At 38.8% G+C, this 15,571-nt stretch overlaps 1 protein-coding gene across 1 annotated transcript in view; it reads left to right on the forward strand.

Moving 5' to 3' along the window:
• The window catches only part of LOC101848469, a 32,477-nt gene that overhangs the window by 7,533 nt on the left and 9,373 nt on the right, over positions 1–15,571 (forward strand). Inside the window, exons 2-6 of the mRNA XM_005109249.3 lie at positions 4,060–4,196; positions 4,920–4,996; positions 8,007–8,444; positions 10,240–10,265; positions 11,926–12,019. Of these exons, the coding sequence (XP_005109306.1) occupies positions 4,088–4,196; positions 4,920–4,996; positions 8,007–8,444; positions 10,240–10,265; positions 11,926–12,019 (744 nt within the window). The 5' untranslated portion in view covers positions 4,060–4,087. The remainder of the gene's footprint in view (positions 1–4,059; positions 4,197–4,919; positions 4,997–8,006; positions 8,445–10,239; positions 10,266–11,925; positions 12,020–15,571) is intronic.

A 15,571-nucleotide genomic window follows, 5' to 3' on the forward strand; every position in this document is an offset into this window, starting at 1 on the left:
ATGAAAGAAGTCTGTGGTACCAAGAAGACAAGAGGAAAACAGAAAAGCAACGGCCTGGTGGAACGAAAAAGTTAAAGATGCTATCAGGGGAAAAAAGAGACTATAATGTATGGGTCAAGTAAAAAACGAAGAGGACTACATTAAATATTGACTTGCAAGAAGACACAGCTAAAAAGTCGTTATAACATCAAAAGAAAAGTCATGGACCCAGTATGGCGAAAAGCTAAGTGAGACCTGCAAGACCTCATCTAGAGAGTTCTACAAGAAGGTGAAGACAATGAAAGTGAGAGACGAACCCTATGTACCCACCATTGTCATCAACGATACTAATGGAGAAGCTCTACACGAAGAGAAGGAAATAATAAAGAGATGGGAAGAATATTTTCAAGAACTACTAAATCCATCAGGAGTACAGGCACAGAACACACCGTGCCCCATCACCGCCAACTACCCAGAGCACTCAGAACCTACCATCCTGGAGAGTGAAGTGAGAGAAGCACTGAAGACTAGTCCAAAGAACAAGGCAGCTGGAGACGATGGCATCACAACCGAAGCCATCCTTGGCTCCTCCTTACTGCTGTCTTTCTGCCACACCCCTGATCTTCTGGTAGGAAAGATCTAAACCTAGCCTTCTCGGACAACGGCGAAAAATCTCGGAGGGTCCGTGTGCAAGTTGTGCATGTTAAAGATCCCTTGGTGGTCTAAAATCGATAAGAGTAGGCTTCGGCCGCCACCCGGGCAAAATTCAAAATTTCCTACCAACTGAAAATATTACAGGTGTGTACCGCGCGCTCATATGACCTCATGCAGTTGCGAGCGCTGTAAAACACTTTACAAACACAAAACAAACAAGAGTAAATAGAAACCAGCTATGGAAAATCCTGGAGCAGTACGACATCAAGGGACAACTGCTAGACAACATCAGGGCTATCTATGCCAACAGCAGAAGCGTAGCCTGCACTACCAGTGGAACATTGGACTGGTTTCCAGTAACATCCGGAGTCAGACGGGGCTGCAATCTCTCCCCTCTTCTCTTCGGGATCTACATGGACCAGATTACAAAGGAGGCCAATCCAGACCCAGAGGCACTCAACGAACTCATGTTTGCAGACGACCTGGCAATGATGAACAACAAGACCCAGCTACAGGAGCATATGAACCAACTAAATTCAAGCTGCGAGAAATATGATATATGAAGATCAGTATTAGCAAGACCAAAGTCATGACAATTAGCAGGAGACCAGACAAAGTGGATTTCAACATCAATGGATCCCAACTAAAACAAAGCAGCGAATTCAAATACTTGGGCAGCATTTTCACAGAATATGGAAAATCAGATCGAGAAATAGAGACTAGATGCCAGAAAGCCAACACAGTCAGCTATCTACTCGACCCTCTCCTGAAACATCCCAATAATTAATATACCCATGAGCACCAAGGTGAAGCTCATCAACGCCATTTTCCTTCCAACACTCACATAGTGCCAGACATGGTCCCTAATCAAAGCCCTAGAGAGGGAACTGGTCACATGCGAGATGAAATGCTTAAGAAGAGCGGTCAACAATACTAGAAAAGACAAAATAAAAAATGAGTTCTTAAGGGACACCGTAGGAGCAACACCAGTTCTACCACACAAAGAAAAACAAAGGGTCAAGTGGTTTGGACACCTCACGCGAATGCCCTCAAACCATCCATTTCTGAGAGCATACAACATTAAATATTCTGGATGGAGAGCCAGAGGAAGACCAAGGCGATGATGGAGTGAATCTGTGGCAAACCCCCTCAGAGCTCACGGGATGTCCCTCCTACAGGCCACTCGCCTTGCTGCAGACAGACGCCTGTATCTCCCCGCGACACCCACCGGTACAAGTGGAAGAAAAAAGAAAGAAAGTGACAAACTGGGACTGTGACAAACTGTGCAGCCCCCCCCCTCACCCGAGGTGAGGGCAAATCTTTTGGCTATTCTCACCCGGTGTTCGTTCACTGTGATACCAGTGTAAGCAAATGTTCCAGCACTCTTGTGTTGAAAGCGTGCAGTTTTGTCTGCAGGCAGTGAGAGAGAGATTCTAAGGAGTGGCGAGAACTTTCGGACAAAACAAAACGACAACGGGGTAGTTTGGATGATTCGAAAAGTGAAATAGCCATAGCATCTTTGTAGACGACCAAATGAGTGCTATAACATCATTTTTTTCCTTTGTTGTTAATTTGATCACCCACACTGATAGACAGTATTCAGAAATTAGGAAAATCAGGTCTTGTTTCTCACCCAGTGAGAATCGCCTACGCTAGCAAGTCTCACCTGAGGTGAGAGTTCGATCGTATTTTTATTCTCACCCATGGTGAAAATTCAAGTCATGGTTTAATACAGGAGGTTGAAACCGTCCTGATTGGTTCAAAGCGCGGAAATTACTATGCAATAAGGCTTAGATCTAGATCTAGTGTGACCAAGTTCGATTAAAAACTATCAAATATTTGTGATGGAAACATGGTAATGAAGTAAATATTCATGCTCGGCGTATCAATACGTAAATCTAGTAGAAAATTGACAACTAGAATCTAGTATCTCAAAGTGTGATACTGATTCGAGTTTACTTCCTGTCTCACACTTAGCTACTAGAGATGTCCATTTTCTACTACAATACTACCGGTACATAGAATCTATATATATTGATATTGATGTGCTGAACATGAATATCGACTTTATTTTATTTCCATCGCAAATTAATAGTTTTTGAAATATTTTATGGTTTTTAATTGAATTTTATCACACTAAGCGTAATTGCCCCCAGACTCTCGGCAGAATTGTCCTGACTTTTCTTCAACTTCAGCTGTTGGAAGCACTGTTTTATTAAAAAAGATAAAAATCTACAACTTTAATGGAAATGTTTATTTAAAAAATAAAAAAATGTTTTTATGATGAAATTCAGACCCTTTCGTACGAACGACCTGCATGTAGTAAATGTAATAACAGCTGGCTCATGATTTCACTTTTTTTACTGGGTGGTCCTAGTCTGCTGAGGGTTAGTTGTGAAGTGCGTAAGCATGGGTTTTATATATTATACTAGCTGAGTACCCGGCTTTGCTCGGGTCGACGCCTTGGCGTCTTTGCTCCTATTGGTCTACGCCGCAGGGGCATTTTACACCTACATTGCTGTCTAGGCTTTCAGTCACACCCGGCTTCTAGATCTATACTGCTTTAGATTAGGTCTGCCTTGATTAACTCCTCTTTATCTACATTGCTTTAGTGTTTTATTGTCTAGCCCTTCACAATTACAAAATACGTGTTTTGCCTTACACACCATCACAAAAAAGCACTAAGAAGATAATGGATGAAAGGGCTGCTACACTGTAAAAGGAACACACTGACGTCTTCACAATCATACAGGCAGTGTCTATAGCTTGTTCACTTTCCTCTGACAGCGTTAAACAAAATTCTAGCTCATTGACAAATTTACCTATGCCCACGAAACTATGCATGGCACTTCTACAGGCTAGCAACCAAACAAAAAAAAAAAAAAAAAAATTGACCCAGTAATAAAAAAGTTTTTCTCTTTGGGCCCTGTATTAAAAAGAACTCTTTGGACTCGTACACAGGATCACGTCTCCACGTATTACAAATGAGTCTCGAAAATTACTCACCCCATCTGATCTCTTGAATCGTGTTAAAGAGCAGTAATGAACTTCCGTTGTGAAGGAGAGCTACGCAGATTTGTTTTGTTTCTCTGTAGAATAATCATAAAGGCCAAAAAGACAGGTACCTTTTGTCAAATATATTTGTCTAAATTCAGGAAATGAATAAATAAAAAAGCGGGCTCCGTCATGGGGACCTATCTATCTTTTTGCAGGTACTTGCCAACTTTCAACTCTGTAGCTGTTGTAGTTTTATGGGAAAAGTGACACATGTGTTTCCAAGTTGCCAAATATGTAATAGATGCTTTATAAAGCATTTTAAAATTATTATTTATTTTATTATGATGGTGTTGAATTGTGCCTTTTTATTTTTGTTGGTTTATGATTGCATCAAAATATTAAATTGAATATTGTTTAATGTTTTTGCAGTGCTCTTTTGCTCAAGCCTCCAACCACAATGTCTGCATCTACTGGAATAGGAATTGCAGCTCGGGCTCCTCGTCAAAGTGGTTTGAAGAAACCACGACCTCTGCGGTCGGTTTCTTTTCAAGACAGTGTTACTGAAAGTAGGTTTGTTTTTGTTGCCATTGCCACTAGGCAATATACTCTGATTAACTCTGGTCCTGCGGGGTTGATCGGAACAACGTTCTTATCGATCGATGACCCACTTACGTTGCGCCGCAGGGCACCTGCTGTGGCGTCATGGTCAGACGGCGGTCATGCGAGCGTGCCGAGGGAGTCAATAATGAAAGAGAACAATGAAATATATGCCTCATCTTTTATAGCAAATTGATGCGATGTATGAATAAGTGTTATGACCGCATGAATAATCCACTTATCTCAGGTTGAGATTGGAAGTTACACCAAATCGAATACTTTTCCAGAGTTTTCCAGGTTTCACACCTCTGAACTTGCAAACAGCCACTTATCAGCTGTCGTTTGAAAAGGGAAAAAATGGGATTGTTTCCGAATATTTAGTTTTATTCTGTCGCTCTCAAATTTCTTCCTCTGCTAGGGCAATTGGGGGGGGGGGGTCTTTTGTGCTTTTTTGTAAAGCTTGATTAAGTATAGAATGCTTTATCATGTTCTTAATTTCATGCACATGGTTTAAAATGCTGCTGAATGTAATTTGTTTTTCTCTGGTTCAAAATATCTTCAATGTTGCATTTGGTCTTGTAAAGTTTCCAATTCTCCGTTGGAAATAACTGATCAAATATGATTATTTTATTGTCCCTTTTTGAATAGTTTGAATTTGATTGAGATAAACAATATATCCTTATTGTTTTCAGAAAGGGACTGTGATGTGAAAGGTTTTCAGAGACAGTGCAGTGAAGGATCAGCAGGCCAAGCCAGCATGGCTGTTGAGGTATTTTAGCTTTAAAGTTGATTACTGAGAAGGACATGTTAACTCATTCACTGCCATTGGTGCACCTGAGTCGGTCAAGTGGTGACACTTGAAATAGTGTAGCCTAGGTCATCATTAACTTTTCAAGTTAGTTTTCTTTGTTTTGTTATATATTTTGTGTGTATTTTAAGACAGAAACAGCAACCCTAAAAAAAACCCCAGCAAAAATATTGTACTGACTAGTTTGGCCCCCAAAAAGTTTGTCCTCAAAATTTGTCATTTTTTGAAAAGCTATGAAACATGAACAAAATAACATAAAGTCAAATTCTTTCTGTTCTGCAAAGCTCAACATCTGCTGAAACTGGCCACTTTCCATAAATCTAACATAAATAGGTACAGAGTAACTGGATTTTGGAAAAGGTAAAAAAAATTCGGAAGGTAGCGGGGGGGGGGGGGGGGGGTCAAAGGCCCAGCCAGTGGGATCAAGAGTCGCTTGTCCATTCGGCAAGCTGTCTAAGGTGGTCAAAACTTCACTCCTCTCAGCTGCTATCCTCTCTGATAATGACATGCGTCAGTCTTATTCCAATTACCACCAGTGCTTGCGTTTCATTGGACCACTGTCTGACCTATTAAAAATAAAAATGTTTGAACATCTCCTTTGCTACCACCCTTAGCCCGATCTATCGGTGTAATAAGCTGTCAACCAATGCCACCTGTCACTGCCATGTAACAACGATTCGAGGTACTCTTTCCTCGGCTAGCTGTACGATCAGGGCGGCAGGCTTTGGTCTAACCAGAGGCAGTGTACGTTAACGAGACCCGACACTTGCTGCTGCCAGCCCGTGTCCTGTGTGACAACATGTGCAACACACGAGGCTTGCCAGCGTACGCGCGTCGGCTGATATATTAAGAAATTGCGACAGTAAGATTGGCCTGCCTGGTTGCTTTGCTATGTAAATAACAGCTGATTCAGTATAATTGAATGATGGATTATCTAGTCTCTAGGTCTAGTGGTTGATGGACTATGATTTTTACTTAATATATTTTAATATTGTGCCTGATTTTAGCATTCGTTTTAGATGAAAGGGGAGAGAGGGAGAGAGACAGAAAGAGGGGGTTGGGGTGGATTTATGGATTGGTAGATGACTAGATCTAGATGTCAGACTTTACATGCTGTATGCTCACACCACATTCTGTACCCCTTTAATACACATGCACTCAATGACATAACCTAAGCCAAACAAAATTCTTTACCGCACTACAGCTATTAAAACATTTTCAAGTCCATTACAATAAATTACAAGTACTACTACGGTACTCTAGAATATTGTAGCTCAGTATGGGACTCTTGTACAACAATGAATATAATTAGAAAATATGCAAAGAAGAGCTGCCTGTTATGCTACAAACACCATAATTCAAGAGGATAAAGAGTTACATGTACCTCACTTCTCCAAAATTTGAAATGATTACCTCTATCAGAACACAGAGCTTGAGCAAAAGTTACACTTTTATACCAAACTCTCAAAGGGGAGATTGACATACCAATAAACCATCCAACAATAATCCAGAGTCAGGACCAGGAATCCCAACAATTCCTTTGTTTTGTATGCCAGGACAGATATGTATATACAAGGATTCCTTTTATTTAGGTACCAGCAGATTTTGGAATACCATTCCTTATAACATAAGATCAGAAATGCACATTCTATAACAACTTTCCAATGGGCATTGTGCAACTTCATGCATGTCTGTTGACAACAATTGATACCTGGATTTATGTTCACCAGACTGTATCTGAAATTTGACCCCCGTTTTCGAAATAGATCTAACTTTTATACTAAAAACCCCTTTGATCATCTGCGATAGCCCTACGAAGGCCTGACTCGATACCGACTTACAGTTGCTGGGTGATATATTCTGAGATTCTGAGTACAGCTATTCTCAGACCCGTACACCACACTAGTACTAAATCTAGCATACTCGTCCCCACAATTATATTATGTATTCCGCGCAATTTACCAGTCTGTGCAATCTTAAGCATCGCGTTTTAACAATCGTAAAATTGTGCTGCACATTTTAACGATGGTATGATTGCACTGCAATCTTATGCGGTAATTTTTATATTTTTGAAATAATTATACTTAAAAAAAAAACCCTTTCCATCTTTATTCTTTTACCCACATCAAGGAACATTCACATACATTTTCAAAAGCGTAAAAAATGAAAATGAAAATTAACATATAAAACTGAAAGCTCACAAGAATGATACAATGCCAGGTATCAAACTCAAAGTTCACAAAGTACATTTAATTTATTTTATATTTCTGAATATCTCGAGAATTGGAAATTTTTATCCAAAGGAAGTCACTGCAAGAAAGACACGGAAGTGTCCTTATTCTCTCCTGCATACATAGTACTATTGTGCCCCTTGAGCCGGTCGTTAAAATGCGCAGCGCTATCTGAAGATGGCTGTGCAATTTTACGATCGTTAAAACACGCAGTGCACGATTGCGCAGATCGGTAAATTGTGCAAAACATATGTACATCAGTCACTCAATACATTAATGCTCTTGAACATCTGGCTAGATCTACAGCTGGATATAGGCTAGCCCATTCGCAACCTGTACTTGATCTTACAGTAGTAAGCTCAGTACATCTAGGCTAAGCCTGGTGTTTGTACCAACAAGATCTAGTAGTACTAGTCCAATACTATAGACAGAAACTAGAATCTCAATGCTAAACAAATTAAACTCATTTTACTTGATCTTTGGGAAACCGAAAGAATGCTAAATCAGGTCTTTTTTCTCTAAACATGTGCCGTTAAGGCAGGTTTGACTGAAATTCATTTTTATTCCCACTGTATTACCAAATATTTTTTTAATGCTATTTTATTGTTTTTGCAGCACATCTGAGTCTGTACATATTTTTTTTTTTCACTTTTCGGCATGATGCTTTCTAATTAGAAACCTATTAGATATCTACACATTGAAGATGTTCCACTCTTAATGTTTTCTTTTAAATGTTTCAGGGTGCCGAAGGTCAGCAAATTGTGATGTGCAAAGAAATAGCTGCGATGAGTGCCAGGGTGGCTTCTGCGGCGGCATCTGAGGCTGATGGCCGACTTTCTATGCAGGCAGAATTCTATAACCCAGAAAGACAGTATGTCTTGCATCATAAAGTGAATAAACATGAGTCGTCCTCGACCTCAACATTGTGTGATGAGTCCAGAAGTCCATTGCCGGGAAAAAAGACTTTGGTAGACTGCAATTCAAACAATATTAGCTTACCTGATGTGGAAGACGAATTTTGTTCCAACAGTTTCTCTTTTGACCAGTACCGGAGAAATGAGCTCAACTGTTCATTCTCCAGTGATTCCAGTCGACATAGCAGTCAAGACAGTTTCAACTCTGGCAAAGCCCAGGTAGCTGATTTGGATATTTCCAGGTCCCTGCTCTCTTTGAACAAGGTAAGTTGGTAAAAGTTGAATAACTGAAAAGCAGTGAGTATCTGTTACTTCAGCACTACTGTAACTGTTTATTAAATAAAGCTTTTAAGTAAAAATTGAGCTCCGAGGAGTGACTGGCATTTATCAAAATTATTGTATTTACCCACCCTCTTTTTAAACATAAATAATTTCATTTTCACAGACTAGATACTGCTTAAAGATTGTACTCTAAATATGTTTTTAGGTTACATGTTTTCCTAGCACGAAGCAAGATCTGTTTTTCATTTTAATAAAGAAAAGTGCATGTTAAAGGGAGGCTCTTGTAATCAAGAAGTTACAATGTTCGTCTCTCATTCAGTAGGTACTGAGTTCGTAACCTCACAGCGATTAAAAATTTTCTCCCTTTACCCTCCTTTCCTGCTGTCTAACCATGTTCTGTCGTCCGCTTTTGTCTCCACTTTCTGCCCCTACTTCCTTTCCCCATTGCCCCCTTCTCTGGGCTCCTCTCTCTTTCTGCAGCCTTTCTACACTTGGCTCCTTCTTACTGCTGTCTTTCAGCTGCACCCCTGATCTAGACCTGCATGTTTGCCGACAATCGTCTGAAATCCGACAATCGCGACGCGACCCGCGAGGGGGCCGATGCTATCGCTAGGCCCACCTGTATCAGTCAATGTGCGAAGTGCGAGGCCTGGCCGACTGCCAGCGTCCCCCTTTTCTCCCGTCGGCTTTGTCGGCACTTTCGTTTTCGTGCTGACCGCCGACACGCGCACCGCCGACTGCCGACGTCGGCGTTTCAGACATAATTGTCGGAACCTGAGTAGAAATGCGAATACGAAAAAAGACGACGACCTAAATTATCTACTTTCAGTTTCGTGCTCGAGCGGCCATTTTGAATTTCGTTTTGTTGACAAATTCAATTGTTCAGATCGTGTGGATTCATTCCAGTCCGACTCACTTAGATAATAGAATCTAGATCTAGATCTAGATTTATATAGATCATTATAGACCTCAATGGAGGATTCATATTCCAATTCTATTTTGTCAAACCCTATCAAAGGTTGTGCTGTAATATTAATGTTGGTAAAAGGCATTTCATCAGGTGCGTGAATTATTTATTTATTTAGAATCTAGACTCAGCTGAGCCCCTCTGTTCGGAATCGGATGCGGATTTCTAGTTCAAGGCCTATTCCTAGATCCTATTCACTTGTTCTTCTAGATCTAGATCTAGATTTATTTAGTTTACTGGATCTATATGGAGGATTCATATTCCAATTCTATGCGTCCCATGGGCTCATATGACCTTATCAATACAGTTGCGAGCACCGTAAAACACTGATCAAAATGAAATTTTAAAATGTGTTGAAAACTTGTGAAGTTTTGTCATGCCTCGCTAGTCGCAAACCTGTGCCTCTCTATCGGTCACTGTTGAAGCTTTGTAGCACAATTCAAATTTTCATGCAAATATTAGTTTTAATGATCCAAAGTAGAGTAGTACTGACATTGAAAAAGTGATAACTGAACTAGATTCTGCACTAAAAATCACATGAAGATGCCTAGTATCATTCACATATTATATTCATTACTGGCTTATAGAAATGCATTTAAAAATGTCCAACTTTTCTGTATTGTTTTCCAACATTCCCCCAAAATTTTGCAACACGAGACCCCAATAACTTTTATTTATCAATGGATTTAAAAAATAAAAAAAACACACTCTTCTTAGAATTTGCTACTTTCATTTAAAATTTCATGTTTCTTTAAAAGTTCTTGATTAAATTTAAATTTTCACTTTTTTTACTTGTGAATTTTTTTTCAGGGTGATGAAACTTCAATCTCCCCAAGGTGAGTGAAAGTGTGAAATGTAACAAATGCAAGTTCCATTTCAGTATAGTAAATTTGTATCTAGTAAATCATTCTTCAGATCCATCATAACTTTTCTACCATGCCACAGATTCCATGAATTTACACTGGATGACCAGGTTGAAGGATGATTTACTTACAGATTGTAATGACTTGCCTCATGCATTTTGCTTCTTGTTTTTATTGACAGTTTATTAAAAGGTGCTGATTTTTATGGATATGTGGAAATTTTGGATTTCTGAAATTGTCTAAATTTTTGCCTTTTGAATCTACAAGAAGTAATTTGGTTGTAGGATACGGCTTGCTCTTGACTCCTGACCTGCACCATTTGTTGAAAAGGAAAAAAGAATCATTATTCTTGTCTTGGGCTTACGTTTTGTATTTGAACATGATCTGTTCATTTTGGAGATGTTGAAAGAAGGTGCCATTTACAGTGCTACTTTTTGACTCTGTTTTATTTTGTCATGCTCAGGCCCAGCTCCGTGTGACCATTGTGTTGACTTTTTTTCTCTTTGCTCAGAGGAGGGATTTTTAAAAGTACTTTCTTGGGGATTTCATTGCCAAAGCTGTTGTTTGAAATTATCTACCTCTCCCAGCAGTTTTGCCTGTTTGGCTTTTTCATTTATGTTTCAGGGGTCCTCCATACCCTCAAGCCTCATGCAATAATCTATCTACTCCAGATAGACATATTTTATATATCAATGGAAAGGGAATTGGATAGGGTTTCAGACCTACCCAATGGATTTCATTTTTGTCAAGCTGTCTTGAAGTGGGACCTTTTTTCTTGTTACTAAAAATAGAAACAAAAACCGAAATCACACTTTTCCAAAAGTCACAAAGAAGGGAAACAAAATGTATTTGAGAATTTAGAGTTTACAATTATTTCATGGGAAAGTGCATTCAGTTCTGCTATTATGTGTCAACACCATTCTGTTGGAAAATACAGAAATGAGAGTGATTCTAGTATATCCCACTATTCCTAATTTTTGCCCTTGAATCTGGAAATTTCATATCATGACTTCTTGCTCTCAAGCCTCCTGCAATAATCTATCTGTTCCAGAAAGGGAATTAGATGGTCTTTCTGACCTAGCCAATACATTTGATATTTGTCAAGCTTTCTCGAGGTGTGACATATATTTCGTGTTACCAAAAAATAGATGCAGAAATAGAAATCGGACTGCCCCAACAATCACAAAGAATTTTTTTTTTACAATTTAGAGTTAACATTAATTTGATAAGAAAGTACATTACATTCAATTCTGCATGTAATTTGTAAAAGACACCTCATTCTGTTGAAAAATAAAGAAATGAGGGCCCTTCTTTTGCATTCTACAAATTCTCGGTTATTGCCCTTGAAGAAATTGAAAATTTCAGAGCGAGCATTTTATAATAAAACCTTCAATTTTAATACCTATTTTATATTATTTTAGTCTATTTAGTCATTTTTATTTAATAAAAATACCTTACAAAATCTTTCTTTAATGTTATGGGTGAAATACCACATCACTAGCTATCGTTTATATTTATACGATATAGTACTGCATGAACTGCTGGGAGTTAACCTTGTTCCCCCCCCCCCCCCCCCCCCCCCCACCACACACACATGCCACTACTTAATTTCATAATTTTGTTGTATCTGTAGGAGCGGCAAAACAGGCGCGATTGCTGTTGCAACTCTAGCCACTGACAAGGGAGATGACCTTGTGTTGACTAGTAGAAACATGAAGACTATTCTTGTAAGTCTATTTTTTTTCTCAAGGAGCAGGGAGGGACACATTGTTTGTACAAAGTCTCAACGGTGGGTGGTTTGCGGGTGCTGTGGTGTGGTTTGCTTCTTCTTCTTTCCTATCAAACATCTATCGTCCTTATCTCCCCTTCTTCTTTTTTATAAATGTTTGTTACTCTCTTGTAACACCTCTTTTCTTCTGGCGCTCATATGATCTTATGCAGTAGCGAGCACTGTGAAACCTCTACTAAAACTAAAAACTAAAAGTCTCAACCATCTTTTAAATCTTTAAGTGTTACAATTTTTTCTTCGTTTTTTGAAAAGAGCAATGCCAGTAAAAAAGACTTTTCACTTACTTTAGCCCTATTTTGTTTGTACTGCATGAGAAAGAGCTGTCTATTCTTAGTATTATTCTCTTATAATTAAAAAAATCGGTCTGTAAATAATGGGTTAAGTGCTGCAAAGCATGAGTGATCTTTATAATATTAAAAACGTATTCTTAAAAAATAGACCACAAAAAAAGTTTCTGTAAGATCCTGTCTCAGTAATTAATTGAATCATTTGAATGATAACTTGTTAATTGGAAATGTTATTAGATGTAAAATTCATTTCTGCTGTTAAATTTACATATCATTTTGTAGTTCTTTTTTAGTGATAATTAACCCTTAGAGCGTTGACTTCTTTCCCCTTATATTTTCCCTCTGTGCTGAGTTTATTTTGGAAAAACGCCAGATTAGCACATAAGCTTTTTTTTTGCTAATAACTTTTTTATTTGTCTAAATTTCTAATGAAAGTAAGAATAAAAGTTTTAGAATATTGAAAGTTCTTTATGAATATGTGAAGCAAAAAGTATTTTGTGAATTATTGTTGTAGTAGTGGTGTTGGAAATGACTGAATAAAAACAGCCGGTTCATTAGTCCTCTTTGTTTTTTTTGTTTTTGTAAAGTGTTTTACGGCGCTCGCAACTGCATAGGTCATATGAGCGCGCGGGACACACCTAATATTTTCAATTGGTAGGAAATTTTGAATTTTGCCCGGGTGGCGGCCAAAGCCTACTTTTAAAGATTTTAGACCACCAAGGGATCTTTAACGTGCGCAGCTTGCACACGGGCCCTCCGAGATTTTTCGCCCTTGTCCGAGAAGGCTAGGTGTAGATCTTTCCTACCAGAAGATCAGGGGTGTGGCAGAAAGGCAGCAGTAAGGAGGGGCCAAAGAGTAGCAGTAGAATGGCTGCAGAAAGAGTCAGGAGCCCAGAGGAGGGGGCAAAGGAGGTGAGGGGGTGGGGGCAGAAAGTGGAAATGAAAGCAGACAACAGAACGTTGCTAGAGAGCAGGAAAGGAGGTGAAAGGAGACAATTTTAGAGAAGAAAATTTTTTGGTCGCTCCCCGGATTCGAACCCGGGACCTTTGAATGAGAGGCCAACACCTTAACCTCTAGGCCAAGAGAGCCCCCATTAGTTCTCTAGATCTAGACCAGAGTCTATATGCATCGCAGGCATACATTATATTCCACAAAGTGTTAGCTCTAGCATCAAAACCCTCGAAATCATCTTCCGATTCAAGGAAAATACGCGGAACATCTTCATCTGAATCTGATGGGACACTATTTCCATGTTTGTCGCGGGTCGCAATCGCGAATTTTCGAATTTTGCTGTCACTTGACTTCAACGTGACACAAAAAACTCCTTGCGCCTCGACCGAACCCCGTAACAAGAAAAATGGCGGGCGAAATCAATTCTGCGTAGCCTACCAGCCAACAGTATAAAAATTAGTACTTCATTCTTTTCGTATATCGCGTTATACTATGCCAATGTCTATCGCGACCGGCGGTCGCGATCAGCACTTTACGGAAGTTTGGGCCGTCGTTTTTTTCCCTACATTTGCCAGGAATAATGTTATAATTGGACTAGTCCTTGAGCCACCCCCCATCCAATCTTATCTTTCCCCTTGTTCCATAATTAAATCAACTTTAGGCTAATTTGCTAATCATATTTATTTATTTATTTATTTTTTTTTCATTTAATAAACTTATATACTCAGTTTGGAAGGGGGAGGGGGTGCACTGAAATGTCCTTTTTTATTTTTTACCTTTTATTTCTTAGTACCCAATGCCACCTGGCACAATCGGTTCAGTTTGGTTTTGTAGGCGGGGCTAGCCAGATTGAGGGTTAAAAGCGACCATTGTGGCACATATGGAACGAAGCTGACAATGACCCCAAAAAAATAATGTGTTTGTTTTCGAGGCTTCGAGTTAGGCAATTAGTTTGTGTTACAGAACCGATCCCTCAATGTGCAGTGGGTATTAGAGTCAATTAGACACAATATTTTCGTACTGAAAACATAGTTTTGAGATTTTTGCATAACTTATTCAACTCATGCTAATTAGCACATCAAATATTCACTTAATACACTAATATACCAAATTGGGGGGGGGGGGGGGGGGGGGCTGAAATATCCTTTTGTGTGTTTTTTGTCTTTAGACCTTGGCAACAAATTTTTAAACTGAGAACGTCATTTTGAAATTTTTGCATAATTTATTCAAATTATTAAGCGAATTAGGTAATTAAATATTTATATTTTTCACTTTTCGACGTCACCACTAAATTCCTCGCCCCAAAATTAGCCTAGTATTTATATTTCAAGCATTTGGTCACGAAATTAAATTTTTAAAATGAAAGTTGTTTTAGTGTGAAATCATATATCCACACCAAATTTTTAATATTTTAACTTTTAAGATCAAATAACCCATACACAGCCGTGCGGTAAACAACGTATAAAAAAACCCCCCAACTTGTGTTTCGCGCGCTCCCATGACCTTTTGCAGTTGCGAGCGCCGTAGAACCCCATACTACTAAACTACTACTAAAAATGTGAATAAAGTGGCATCTCTTCAGCTTAACATGCATTCCTTCGAGTCGAATTGAATCTTCTGAATCGTTGTTTGCCCAAATTTTCATAAAAGAAATTAAGATATGAAAACAGAAAGTTTTTCATTTCTTTCGGACATAACTATGATGACACAAAGGCAAACGCAACACCATTCAGAATTTCTCTTTTCTTGAGATCCTCACCATTTTAAATTCTCTTTCTTTACGCTATGTTTGAAAATTGAAGTAATAAGAAAACTTGAAATAATTTTGTATGTTCAAATTCTTGCAAACGTGTCATCATAGTTATGAGTTATGTTCGAAAGAATTTGTCTTGATGTTATGTAACACCAGTTACACAGCTTAGCATGCCATCTGTAGGTCTGTAAATACATGTTTTTGTAGGAGGAGATATACATGAATAGAAACATTCTGGTAAAAACGAGATATTAAAAACTTTATCAACCCTCTGTGCTACATTTTAGGTACCCACCTATTGGCAAAAGCTCATATCTATTTTGTCTTTCTAAAATGGTCGCTTTTAAGGACAAGCGGGCTAACCTAGAATTCGGGGGTTTTCAGAAATCTTGACTTACACCAAAAGTGGACTTTGCCCTACCAATAGGAGAAGTTTGGTTTCATGGGTGTGTATATTTGTTTGGTTATAGAGAAAATCCACCTTGTCTTTTAAGACCG

Source organism: Aplysia californica, unplaced genomic scaffold (genome assembly GCF_000002075.1).
Source record: "Aplysia californica isolate F4 #8 unplaced genomic scaffold, AplCal3.0 scaffold00758, whole genome shotgun sequence".
In the NCBI taxonomy this organism is placed as follows: Eukaryota; Metazoa; Mollusca; class Gastropoda; order Aplysiida; family Aplysiidae; genus Aplysia; species Aplysia californica.